This window comes from Oncorhynchus clarkii, chromosome 14 (genome assembly GCF_045791955.1).
Source record: "Oncorhynchus clarkii lewisi isolate Uvic-CL-2024 chromosome 14, UVic_Ocla_1.0, whole genome shotgun sequence".
Lineage (NCBI taxonomy): Eukaryota > Metazoa > Chordata > Actinopteri > Salmoniformes > Salmonidae > Oncorhynchus > Oncorhynchus clarkii.
This window is the reverse complement of record NC_092160.1, coordinates 11359661-11373657: the sequence shown is the minus strand read 5'-3', so window position 1 is coordinate 11373657 and position 13997 is coordinate 11359661. Positions and strand designations below refer to the sequence as shown.

Below are 13997 nucleotides of genomic sequence, written 5' to 3'. Positions count from 1 at the left end.
CTAATATTCTCCTGCTAAACTGCTAAATGGCTCTGTAATTTCTTCAGCTTGTGCATTTATTTTGAGTGCTTACTTTGTGTTTGTCTTGTGTTTCCACATATCGAAGCTCCGCTCATACATGTCCGTGCTCTACTATGAGGCGTGCCCGCTGATGTGTGCGTATATGCTCACAAAGAAGAAAGCATCCTTTTTCCCCATGGGTTCTGTTATTGTGTGATTATGCACCATTGCTAATTGTGGCTATGGTTTAGCCCAGAAAGGGGCTCTAGCTTGCTCTACCTGTCTTTATTTGCCAGTGTTCTGTAAACTGATGAGGAGAGTGTTCATGTGAGGGTATGCAGAATTTTGTCTCAACCGTATGTTACCCCTAGACTGGATTGAGTAAATTGTACTTTTCATTATTCTAAGAATTTTTGGGGGTTCATCGTATGTTATTGCCTATTTTTTACAACAATTTAATTTATTCTAATCACTAACATTATTTTGAGAATGAAATCACCACTTTTTGCTTCTTATACTTTGCTGCCTGCCTGCCCTTAAAAACTTCTTAGGGCTGAGATCACGCTAACGGGATCGATATGACAACAGCCAGTGAAAGTGCAGGGCGCCAAATTCAAAACAACAGAAATCCCATAATTAAAATTCCTCGAACATAGAAGTATTTCACACCATTTCAAAGACACACTTCTTGTTAATCCCACCACAGTGTCCGATTTCAAATAGGCTTTACGGCAAAAGCACCACAAACGATTATGTTAGGTCAGAGTCAAGTCACAGAAAAACCCAGCCATTTTTACAGCCAAAGAGAGGAGTCACAAAAATCAGAAATAGAGATAAAATTAATCACTAACCTTTGATGATCTTCATCAGATGACACTCATATGACTTAATGTTAGACAATACATGTATATTTTGTTCTATAAAGTTCATATTTATATAAAAAAATCTCTGAATACATTGGCGCGTTATGTTCAGTAGTTCCAAAAACATCCGGTGATTTTGCAGAGAGCCACATCAATTTACAGAAATACTCATAATAAATGTTGATGAAAATACAAGTGTTATACATGAAACTTTAGATACACTTCTCCTTAATGCAACCGCTGTGTCAGATTTCAAAAAAACTTTATGGAAAAAGCATAATCTGAGAACAGCGCTCAGAGCCCGAACCAGCCAGAGAAATATCCTCCATGTTGGGTAGTCAACATTATTCATAAATAGCATTATAAATATTCACTTACCTTTGATGGTCTTCATCAGAATGCACTCCCAGGAATCGCATTTCCACAATAAATGCTTGTTTTGTTCGATAATGTCCATCATTTATGTCCATTTATGTCCAATAGCATCTTTTGTTAGAGCGTTTGGTAACAAATCCAAAAGCGCGATCTGGTCCAGTCGGACGAAACGTTCAAAAAGTTATATTACAGGTCGAAGAAACTTGTCAAACTAAGTATAGAATCAATCTTTAGGGTGTTTTTATCATAAAAGTTCAATAATGTTCCAACCGGAGAATTCCATTGCCTGTAGAAAAGCAATTGAACGAGAGCTAACTCTCATGTGAAAGCGCGTGACTGAGAACGACGCTGCAGGCAGACCACCTTAGTCAAACAGCTCCCATCCGGCCGTCCTTCACAGGAGAACCCTGAAACAAAGTTCTAAAGACGGTTGACATCTAGTGGAAGCCTTAGGAAGTGCAAAATAACCCATATCCCACTGTGTGTTCGATAGGGGTGAGTTCAATAACTACAAACCTCAGATTTCCAACTTCCTGTTTGGATTTTTTTCTCAGGTTTTTGCCTGCCATATGAGTTCTGTTAAACTCACAGACATCATTCAAACAGTTTTAGAAACTTCAGTGTTTTCTATCCAATACTAATAATATGCATATATTAGCATCTGGGACTGAGTAGGAGGCAGTTCACTCTGGGCACGCTATTCATCCAAAAGTGAAAATGCTGCCCCCTATCCCAAAGAAGTTTTAAGTACTGTTACCTTGAAAATGGCTGGTGATTATGGACCAGATGGCCTTGTTTTCTCTCCATGACTTTAATCAGTCAGTTTCTGTCATGAGTGTGTTATTGTGTAAAATCAATACAAATGTGGATGCCATTGAAAAGACAGATCATTCCCAACGAAACCTCACAGATTATGACTCTCTCTCTACATGTAGTGCAGCTGGACCTTGACAGTATTGAGTGGAAATGAGAATATAGGGTTCTGTTAGACTGGGTTTATTGCTGGGTACAGCCGTCTGCAGGGGGAGATAGAAGGTGAGAGAAGAGGGAGGGGATGTAGTCAGGGAGAATATGTTAAGCAGCATTCAGGAGAAATGGCTGACGACATGAAAAGCCAAACACTGGCTTCCTTCTTCACGACAGACTCCGGTGTTCAGCTCTGTGTTCTCCTAAAAAGAACCCCTGGCTTTTCCTCTCTCTCCCTCACTCTTTATCTTTATCCCTCCTCCCCCCCCCCCTCTCTCTCTCTCTCTCTCGCTCTGTGTTTCTCTATCATTCTCTCTCTCCATCTCTCTACCTCTCTCTCTCTCTCTCTCTCCCTCTCTGTTTCTCTATTCTCACTCTCTCTGAATCCCTACCTCTTTCTCTCTCTCCTTCCTTCTCTCTCTGTAATTGTCTCTGTCATCTCCCACTACCTCTCCTCCTGCTCCCTCCCGTGAGCATGTACTCGTTCTCTCCTGCTACCTCTCCCTCCCTCTATCACTCGCTCTACCACTAGAAAAAGCCTCTAATGGTAGCTATCTCACTATCAACCTAGCTGATAGAAACAGACTCATGTGTAAAGGCTCAAATGCAGGAAGGTAGGAACACAGAAAACAATGAGATTTTGATAATTGTGTTGTAGTTCTAGTGGTTTCTTCTATCTCAGTGTCGATGCAGGAAAGGAGTGAGTGACAGTACCAGGTTATGGGCTCAGTGTGGGAAAGGTGTAAGACATATGTAATGGATAAAATACTGAGACATCTGAGCCTAATACAGACCCACAAAGGTGCACGTACACACCAAATGTTTGCACGTACCGTACAGTTAGCCTCATCTGGTTTATTTAGACATGCTGACTGACTGACTGACTGACTGACATACGGACTAACTGACTGGCATGCTAACTGACTGACTGACTGGCTGACTGACTGACATACTGACTGACTGACATACTAACTGACTGACTTACATACTGATTGACGACTGACTGACTGACTTACATACTGACTGACTGACTTACATACTGACTGACTCACATACTGACTGACGACTGACTGACTGACTGACTGACTTACATACTGACTGACTGACATACTGACTGACGACTGACTGACTGACTTACATACTGACTGACGACTGATTGACTGACTGACTGACTTACATACTGACTGACTGACATGCTGACTGACTGACGATTGACTGACTGACATACTGACTGACTGACTGACTTACATACTGACTGACTTACATACTGACTGACTGACTGACTGACTTACATACTGACTGACTGACTGACTTACATACTGACTGACTGATGTTATTGGTTTGTAGGTATCTCCGTGGTTGAGTGTCGGTGATCTATTTGGACTACAGAGCACCTAGTGAATTCAGCTCCAGATGCTTGCCACTGCTGCTCATGAAGAGGAGGAACCTACTCCTGCAATAATCAAATCTGGCCTCCAGGGGGCTCTGTTCTGTTTCAAACTGAGCCTCAGACCTTCAGATGGGTAAAGTCATCCGAAGAACGATCTTGGGTAGCAGTAGTAAGTGGTGATGATAGAACCAATGTTTTTCATTGCACTGGTAACATCAGCCATCGACCAAGAAGAAAATAGGAGGCAACACTATACTGTCATGAACAGCCTCCTTCCAAATACATATATAGGACCTGAGTTGGAGAATATCTGACTGTTACATCCAAGAGCAGTGTGCTAGAGTAGACCTGAGGTCTGAGCTATCCAGGATCCTTGGGAGGTCCCTACCACATTGAAGTTGACATTTAAAATGGTTAATGTAAGGGTTAAGGTTAGGTAAGCATTATGGTCAAGGTTAGGTTAAGGTTAGGATTAGGTTAAGGTAGGGACTTCCCAATGATACAGGTTGGCGCTGACCGTAGTAGACCTGACCGCTATTGGACCAATAGTGAGCTCTTTTGACCAATAGGGGGAGCTCATATGGAACTATTCTCATAGAAATCTAGACAACAGTTCAGCATGTCTTTGTAAAATTATACTCTCTCTCACACACACACACATACACACACACACACAATACCAAGCCCACGCCTCTAATATCATTATGTATGCCAAATGTTGGAGATCTGTGAAGGTTCTTAACCTTCTATGGAAACATTTAACTTAGCAAATAAACCTCTGTGACTTCCTTCTTCTAATACAATGACAACATTAGTCAAATATGAAACATCAAGACAAACTCATATTAGTTCTGTGTTTTTTCACTTTTATTTGTGTTTCCCCCCAAGTTCCCACAATACACCACAAAGACTTCTGTCCAATAATTAATATATTCATGTATACATATAATAATAATGACATAAAAAAAAAACATTTCACAATACAAAAGACAATATTAAATATGTAGATTTTCAGTTGCATGTCAAAATGTTGATTCTTTTTTTCTTCATTTAACATGCCTTCAATATATAAAAATAGAATTCTGATTGATTAAGTTTATATACATTTACTTTATATAAATATAAGAATACAAATGTATTTTTAAAATACAAAGATAAATACAGTCACATTGTGTACATTGTGTACCAAACAAGAAAATACAAACATTATTTGGATATTTAGCATTCACAAAACACAAATACGTTAGAAATGCAACTTTAACGACAATTGCAGGTCTATGTCTTTCGTTGGTTTCTCTTTTCTTTTTTCCTACCCAGACTCCTCAGCTTCCCCTCCATAGACATGGCAGGACTCCTGACAGGAAGACAGGAAGTTGGAGGTCAGAGTTCAAAGGTGGAGGGTATTTAGTGTTGTCTAGCTCTGCCGGACATCCTGTAACAATTTGTTGATCTCAGCCACCAGCTCGCTGGCGTCCATCAGCTCATGCCGGCTGTCGCTCCTCTTCCCCTGCAGGTGTCCCAGCTGCCCCAGCACCGAGTCAAACTCATCCTCCTCAAAGTTCTCTGGGATTTCCTCCATGGCTGGGAGCCACTTACCGCATGGACCCGGGAGGGGAACAGGGATGGGGGCCGGGGCCAGGAAGGGTGCCACCAGGGTGGGGCTGACCAGGGCAGTGAGGAGAGGGCTGTTCTTGGGGGTGGGGGCGTGGTGGCTGTGTCCATTCTGAGGGCTGTTTTTAGGGACGGCCTGGTTGTGGTGGTTGTTCTGGGGGCTGAGCTTGGTGCTGGGTTTGAGGGTGTGGTAGCTACCATTCTGGGGGTGTGGTTGGCCTGAGGGCCCAATGCTAGAGCCGGGGTTCTGGAAGTGGGTATTGGCAGCCCATACTGCAACACCTTGCTGGTGGGCGGCAGCACTGGGCTTACCTGGCAGATGACCCCTCCTCCTGTCCAGTGACCCTGTCATGGGGACACCTACACCCCCCATACTTGTACCTGCCTTTTGTGTCTCGCTGACCTGGATATAAGAGTCCAGCGATGGGGGGAGGAGCCTCTGAAACACACTGCTCATCTCTGACAACAGGGACGTGGTTCCACACAGGTCCTCCTCCTCCCCCTCCTCTCCCCCCTCTGCCTCCTCGGCCTCCTCCTGGTTGTCCTTGCCGAAGGTGGAGAAGCTCTGGTTGCTGCGTTGTACGTGAGGGTGGTCGGGGTCGGAGGGCTGGGGCGGCTCCTGGGGATCGCTGGCCTGGCGGGGGTCCTCTCCTGGGATGAAGAGGTTGCTGCGGTAGTCAGAGGAGGCTGGGGAGAGCAGGGGAGGCATCCAGCACTGGTCAGAGTGACCCAGGACACGACACTCCTCAGTGCACAGTCTCATCGCTACAGCGAGAGAGGGAGAGAGACGTGGTCAGGGATACAGAGTCACAAGGCACTGCACAGGGAGATGAAATACATAGGAGGCCATGCATTTCTACATACACAGACAGATAGATTGTTCTGGGTATTACTGTTCTTTGTTGATAGACTATTGATGAGGGGAGATGGTGATGAGTAGGCATAGAACTGGGAGTGGTTTTGAAGGGAGGAGATGAAAGATTGTCTTTCATAGCCTTTTAACATCAAACATTGTCCATTCATGTTAAAACACAGTTGTGTGATCTGGGTACAAACATGGGTGGAAATCTAAGATAATTAGATAGCATATCACGCTGCAGGAGAGAGCACACCACCTTCAACATTAACATATCGACACAATTCACTGGGCCAGATCAATGGCCACTATTACTCTTTCAAAAGAATCTGCTTAAAAACCTGCATTTTTCCCTTTTGAAATTGCGTCTATTCAATATTAAATCTTCAAATGAAAAATCTCTGAAGAATAAATTATACAAATCAAATATGCCAAGTTAAAGCCTTCATTACAGACCGCTGGCTAGTCACTCATGCTATTCAGGGACTTCATTACCCTCTCATTACCATGAAAAGACCATTTATAATACATCTTAGAGCTGATGAAGGAAGAGTGCATTGGGGAGCATTGGAAACACAGCAGCCGCAGCCATGTAGGCAGGCAGCATATTGCCTTCCCCGCTGATGAAAGGCAAAAATAAAAGATGAACCGGACTGATTTACAAAAACAGCCTTTCAAAGCTGTTGAAAACCCCACTCCAACCACCTCTGCCTGCCTGCGAACTGCCCAGCTGACTGCCTGGCTGCCTGATCGCACTCTGAAATAATTGTGTTATGGAGGAGATGAGAGCTTTTTCTCATCAGAGAAACGGGTGATAATTCTGCCTCTTTTCTCCCTCCACAGTCCCATCCAGTCCCAGGCACTGTGCTGATAAACAGCTGGGGAGTGGATCTCTCAGAGGTGTTGGGGATGAGGGTGATTGATAGTTGTGGTGAGAGGTGAGGTGGTGTGATAATGTGTGTTGTGGTGGGGCATAGCTCAGTGGAGCCCTGTAGTGTAGGGTAAAGGCTAAGATGGGTGAGAGGAGGGATATGGTGAAAAGGGTGAGGATGGTATACCTGCATGCAGTCATTGTTGGTATAGTTCAGTAAAGAACAAGGGTATAGGGTAAGAGGCTGATATATAGAGGGGAGAGTGTTGTAGGCTGAAGGGTGAGGGTTTTGAGGTGAGGTGAGAGGGGTGATGAGTTGAAGGGTGTATACCTGCATGCGGATGCTGTGGATGTGGTCTGTGTTGGCCGTCATGCGGGTATAGCTCATTAAAGGCCTCACCCAGGAGCCTGTCGATGGGAGACTCTCGTCCTGCCTCGTAGTCACTGTCCCCAGCCTCGCTGTCGCCACGACCACTGTCCTTCAGACTAAACTTGTCCATGTCGTTCAGAGCGTACCTGGAGACGAAGAGAGGAAATGATGGTTCAACTTTCATAGAAAACAACATTGGAGGATGATTCAAGGCGTATGCATATCAAAACGATAGTGCAGTGAATTCTCTAGTGGCGAAGGTTTTTGCATGCAATTATCAAGTGTTATCAAGGTTGAGTACTAAAATAGAACAAAGCACATATAGGCCTACGAGGGAATACAGCCAAAAGCTTTTTAGGAATATGTAAAGCATTGTAGGATATGCCTTAGAGCCTTACTGAGTTATGCACACGTACATTCTGATTCCCTTCAGGTGTGTTTATTTTAAGGTGCAGTTAGATGGTGTTAATACCTGTAGCTCCTGGTGTATTTGTTGCCACGGAAACTGGGTCTTGGCTGGTACTGGCCCTGATGGAGCATGGACAGAAGCTGTGAGACTTGCTACAATCGAAAAAGAAAATGTAAAAAAAAAAGAATGAAAGGAATGAATGAATAAATGAATACTGATGGGAGCAGACTGGCACAAGGACACGAGGTGGATGGATGTTGATATGACGTGATATGTTCTAAAACATGAGATGATCACTGGATATAAGGGATGGAGTACTGAACACACCACAACATCGGGGACAAATTCAGAACAAATACTGAATATTAAATATAAAACGCAAAAATCATAATAATAAACATTGTTCAATTTCTATATCACCATAATACAAGACAAGGCCAAAACTCAGTCCTTCTTTATTCTATAGATCCATAGTTGATGGGGGTCTATTTTAATCCAAAGACATTTATGTGATTCAAGACTACCATTAGTAGATAACATATTCATATTCATAAACCATCTACTAATACTGTACTAAGGACATGAACTTAGACATTGTTTCGCTCTCTCTCATCTTACTTCGACAGGGGGCGTGGCGTGGGCCAGTTCCAGAGCGAAGTTCTCTGCGACGTGATTGGAGGAGATGGTGACCAGGCTGTTGAGCGACTGGCGGCTGTGGTGGCTCTGCCTGCTACCCATGGTGCCCCTCTCTGGGGCAGGTGAGGCAGAAGGTGAGTGTGGGTGTGCCCGTATGGGCAGGGTTCCATTGACAGTGGGGACCAGGGTGATGTCTCCCTTGTGGATCTGCCTAGAGGGCTTCTTGGGGTGGTTCTGGTACGTGTTCTCAGCCACCCTGCAGTTGTACGAGTTGTGGGGGTCCTTTTTCTCTCTGTTGCAGCGTGCTGTGGCGAACATCACCATGACCACCAACAGCAGGGCACACACGGCCCCCAGGGAGATGATGATGATGAGGGAGAGGTCCAGGAGGGAATGGCTGGGGCCCGTGGGGAGGCCTGGGGGTAGGAAGTCCATATTCTCCTGGAGGGAGAGGCGGAGCAGGGCCCCGGTGGACAGGCGGGTGGTGCCCCTATCCTGCACCTCCACTCTGATCTCCAGCACGTCCTTGGGAACCCCCTCCAGACTGCCGTTGGTCCGCAGCTCGCACCGCCGAGCATCCATCACAAACAGGCCCTCCTCGTTGCCCCCGACGATGGAGCAGCTCAGCTCACTGTTGATGCCGGTGTCACGGTCAGTGGCCTTGACAATTGTGACCAGCTGACCGGCGGAGGCGTGTCTCCAGAGGAGGAGGTCGGCGGTGTGGTTACGTAGGAGCGGGGACTGGATGACGGGTGGGTTGTCGTTGTCGTCTAGCACGGTCAGGAGGACGGTGGCATTGGAGGATAGGGGAGGGTTCCCTCCGTCCCGTGCTTGGACGGTGAAGGAGATGCGGCTGACGTCCTCGTGGTCGAAGCTCCGTAGGGCGTAGATGGCGCCGTTGGACGGGTCGATGGTGACGTAGGTGGAGATGGGGCTTCCCTGGACCAGAGTGTCCACCACCGTGTAGGTCACCTGGCCGTTGGTGCCCAGGTCAGGGTCAGACGCCACCACTGTCATCAGGTAGGCCCCGGGAGAGTTGTTCTCGGACTTGTAAACCTCGTAGCGACTCTTCTCAAAGCGGGGCGGGTTATCATTTTCATCCAACACCTGCACCGTGAAGTGTTTGATGGTGGAAAGGCTTGGAGAGCCGCGGTCCTCAGCTATGACCGTTAGACTGTACTCTGACCTCTTTTCTCTGTCCAGAGACACATTGGTCAGGATCATGTAATTCTTCTCATAGGTCTTCTGCAGCCGGAAGTGCCCATGGCCGTGCAGGCGGCACACCACGTCGCCATTGAGCCCTGCGTCACTGTCGTCCACGCGCACCAATGCTATGAAGGTGTCCACCGGCGCGCCCTCCGAGATGTAGGCCACTTCCTCCTTACCGGGAGTCATGAGGTTAATGTTGATCTCTGGTTTGTTGTCGTTCACGTCCACCACTTTGATTACGGTTTTACAAAGTCCTGGGATGGAGTTAGGACCCAGGTCCTGCGCCTGAATGTCCAACTCATAAGATGACGTAGTTTCATAGTCCACTTTTTTAATCAGAGTGACTTGGCCATTTTCAGGGTTCATTTTAAACGTCTCCAGTATTTTGGGAGAGATATGACTGCTGAAAGAGTAAACTATTTTACCGTTAGTGCCCTCATCCGGATCTGTGGCGTTCAAATCAATCAGTAGAGTCCCAAGTGGTGAGTTTTCCAGGAGATTAATAACGTACACCTGCTCATCAAAAGCCGGACTGTTGTCGTTGGAGTCTGAGATGCTTATCTTGAGCAGAGTGGAGCCAGACTTCGGGGGGACTCCATTGTCCGAGGCCGTTAGTTGCAGCTGGTAGCTGGACTGCACCTCCCTGTCCAGCTCTTTCACCACCACCAGCTCTGCATATTTGGCACCATCGGTTCTGGTCCTTATGTCGATTTTGAAAAAGTTATTCGGCGTCAGAGAGTAAGAGTAAAGGGAGTTATCTCCCACGTCAGGGTCGGTGGCGCTGTCCAGAGGGATGCGGTTTCCCACAGAGGCGCTCTCGGAGATCTCAATGGGGATGATGGCACGGGAGAACTGTGGCGAGTTATCGTTTATGTCTAAGACTTCCACCTCGACGTGGAACAGCTGGAGGTATTCAGTGGGAAGAGTGACAACGTCAAATTCGATAGAACAGTTTAGGTTCTTTTCACAAAGCTTCTCCCGGTCAATCTTGGTCCCTATGGTGATTTCACCGTCCTCCTCCCGAACCGACAGAAATGGAGTGCTCCCCCTCTGCATAGCACGGAACCGAAAGGACAGTGAACTCGGTAATTTAGACAGAACATCCGCCACGTCCTCCTTTAGCCTTGCAATCACTGTGCCCACTTTTTGCTCTTCATAAACTTTATATTTCAAAGTCTTACCAGAAACGGCCTGCATAATTACAACCAAAAATAATAATAGCGCAGTGGAAAATACTATATTCCCTCTGGGTGTGTTAATTTTGGCACCCATCTTCAGCACCCGGGATGGGCTACACTACCACGGAGGAGCAAGGTTTAAAAAAAGATGCTCTCTCAAAAGTCTAGCATGTTAAATCCCTTCAGTAAGTCATCTTTGGTGAAAAGTCGTGCAAATCGACTGGAGGATGAAGATTTGAGAACTCAAAATCAACCGGGTCGGAGTTTTCTTTTGGCTCCAATTTTACACCAAACACACCAACTCAAATGCAGTATTTTTCTTGCTGTTGTGATCTGTTGCATACATCCACTTAAGCCCCGGTCTGTGTGTGTGAGTGTGCGTCTGGAAATCTGAGCGGTGAGAAAAGGCGTAGCTCCGTTTGTGTTGCTGTGCGCTCTGCTCTGTCGCGCGCTCCTGTCTCGTCTACAGACTGGCCCTCATAGCCCGCCCCTCACCCAAACTGCGTCTTTTTCCTCCGCTCACACAAAAAGTCACCCCAGCCCCCATCCCCTCTCCTTTACACCCCTCCCTAAATCAAGTGCTGCCCCTTCGTTGCCTCCAGGGTGTCCATTCACAACACAGAGGGGGCCTTGATTCCAGAAGCCGGGAGGACCAGCCCAAAGACGTAGTTTTAAAGTGTGCCACAACAATAAGGGCTGCTTATTCATGGAGAACTTTAAAAATGGCCAAATTGACCCATGGCTGCCTCGGCACTCGCATATTGTTATAGCTGCAATTCACAAAAGTGTGCCACTGTCAGATTGACTATGCTAAATCATAATCTTAACACTCTTAACATTAAATATGATCAAGCATTTAAACGTTCCATATAATCTCCCTTGGGATGAGATACACCGCAACATAGCCCTGCTTGAATTTTACGTGCTGGTTATAAGCATCTGTTACGGCAATAAAAAAATCTAAATATATTTTGAGGTGAATGTCATATGTGGTTGTTTCATATATTTAGCCTAACTGGGGAACATTGGACACAATATATATAATGCGGCATTCAAGTGGGTCACAGTGGATACAATATGAATTCCAAATTCATGTTCCTAAAGTCGTGGTGATCAAAAGGTTGCATAGGCTCACATTGTATCTTTCAAGCCACCAGAGTGGAGAAAAACATATAAGAGTGAATGTTTGTGGATCCAAGACTTGCACTTTACTGAGTGAGAAGACCTCTGCGCGCCCTCATGGCGCATGTGGCAAATTTCTGAAAGGATTCCCTCCAGTTGAGTGTGCCTCACGGCAGGTCACGCCGGCGGACGCTTTAATACCCTGCATAATACTGTTTTACAACCTCCCATCCCTGATCCGGCTGAATTATCATCCTCAAACTCGCACTCAGAGTGCAAACACGAGCAACTGGAGCTTTAAGAAGGCACCGGGCCATCTGGCGCGAGGTTCAGACAACCCAAACCCATAATTAGTCCTAGATCTGTCCAGGCCCCACGAGCCTCGGATAGAAACACTACCAGAGAATTGACGCCCTTTCGATGCGATTCAGAAATAATGCAATGCCGTTTCCTCGCGCCTTGCTTTGATAAATATCTCAAAAACATTTTCTAGACTCCACCGGTTGGCCCCATTCAGTGCACAATTAGACACAAGTGGCAAACGTATTAATTCCCACCAAGCTACATGTGATCTGTTAACCCGGAGCACCAAGGTATTCCGATGGTAATTTTAGCCCATTGGACAAAACCATGTATTTTTATTCTCTCTGTAAAGTAGGATAGAGCATATTTACTGAGGTTCCCTAGCTGCATTTACATTCCTGGAGTGACCCGTGGGAAAAAGCATCAGAGATGCGCTAGCTCTCTCCGCTATCTGTCCCCATGCACACACACATGGACATTGATTCAGCAGAGCTGCAAGTCAATAAAGCCCTCTCCCTAGTGATTCAGCACATACTAGACAAATACCAGATAATGAACACATTTATGTGATTGATTTTGGAATTTACTTTAGAAGATCCCCACATACAGTAGAGTGTGGCATTAGAACAACATAAATGTGACCCAGATATACGTTTTAGATGCGTAAAAAGGTCCTATACGCAGCATCCAAAACAAGCGCTCAAACTTTCAATGAAGTGCCAAATTATTTTGGGCGGTCCCTGGGAATGCAAGAGCCGCAATGTAGACTGTTCTCTCACGAGGGCAGACATGCCCCCTCTGTGTGAAAGGTAGCTATAGGGAGCCCGGGTGAAAAGGCCCCGTTAACGTTTAACAAAGTTAGACACGGGCCGGTGCCTCGATTCTCTTGATCTAACCCGGCTCTGAGAAAACCCCGAGCGAGCTTGAAGTGCCCTAATATCATTACTGCAGTGGGGAATGCAGGCTAATCACATTTCCTCCACAAAGAAGACAAACACAGCGCGAGCTTTAACAAGAACGGGTTTAATTCGAATAAACACTAAATCAAGGCGGTATGTTTGCCGAAAGCAGATGCAAACTCAGTACACGCACGTATCTAGGCATATGTGTGTTAGGAACGCTTTAAACTCTCTCGCTATATATATACAACGTCTATGTTATCATTATGTTGGGCATAGATGGCAGATGCTGCGACAAAACAGTTTCAAACCCGAAATGTCTCATGTGGGCAAGAACATACAGTTATAAGAACTCTGCTACACAGGAATTATATGCCAAACACAGATATGTATGTTTCAGTGTTGATATGTAAAATAATCAGATGCAGATCTCAAAGCAATGCATTTGTATAATGCAATTACCTAGACTATAGCTCGCCAATAGCTGCCCTACATAATGATCTCACATTTAACACAACTGTAGACGCAATACTATGCTAAAATTCTGTTGTGGGTTTCAAGCTGCCTATATTAATTCAGAAAATGTTCCATTGTGTTAATTTTGGCGACAGTATGGCCTGCTCATATGGCGCACTCTTTGGATGGAGAGGGGGTGGAGAGGGGGTGCAGTGATTCAGCCCACTGGGGCCGTAAAGTTACTACTGGGAGCCTGGAGAGAGGAGAGAGCTGTGGGAGGGAGAACTGCACTTTGTCATTGAAATGATGGAGATCTCGATGACAAAAGCGCTTAGCAGGTGGAAGCAGGCCGCCCCGGGGTTCACCGAAAACCTTCGGGGAAGCTGCCCGCGAGCCACTCACAAAAGCAATCACAAAAGGGAAAGTTTCTCCCCTCCCCCGTTCGGTGCGACAGCCGGAGGAATGCTCCTGATCCTGCGCGCG

General features: G+C 46.0%; 1 protein-coding gene across 2 annotated transcripts; it reads right to left on the bottom strand.

Annotated features, from left to right (window-relative positions):
* Positions 1-4443: 4443 nt before the first annotated feature.
* LOC139366275 (protocadherin-18-like) lies at positions 4444-11213 on the bottom strand. 2 transcript variants are annotated; one of them, XM_071103567.1, is made up of 4 exons: positions 8330-11213; positions 7775-7863; positions 7264-7448; positions 4444-5970 (listed from the first exon to the last, which is right to left on the bottom strand). In XM_071103567.1, the coding sequence occupies exons 1-4, from the start codon at positions 10826-10828 to the stop codon at positions 5009-5011; spliced, it is 3735 nt and encodes a 1244-aa protein (XP_070959668.1). In that variant the 5' UTR covers positions 10829-11213; the 3' UTR covers positions 4444-5008. The 2 variants fall into 2 exon arrangements, with proteins under 2 accessions (XP_070959668.1, XP_070959670.1); XM_071103569.1 differs by having other exon boundaries at positions 7775-7830; positions 8330-11179.
* Between the last annotated feature and the right edge of the window lie 2784 nt (positions 11214-13997).

Coding starts and splice junctions, on each gene's coding strand:
- LOC139366275 (XM_071103567.1), bottom strand. CDS start 10,828: ATGGGTGCCAAAATTAACACACCCAGAGGGAATATAGTATTTTCCACT. Junction 7,864..8,329: donor ACGCCACGCCCCCTGTCGAA/GTAAGATGAGAG, acceptor TTTCGATTGTAG/CAAGTCTCACAGCTTCTGTC. Junction 5,971..7,263: donor TCCACAGCATCCGCATGCAG/GTATACACCCTT, acceptor CTCTCGCTGTAG/CGATGAGACTGTGCACTGAG.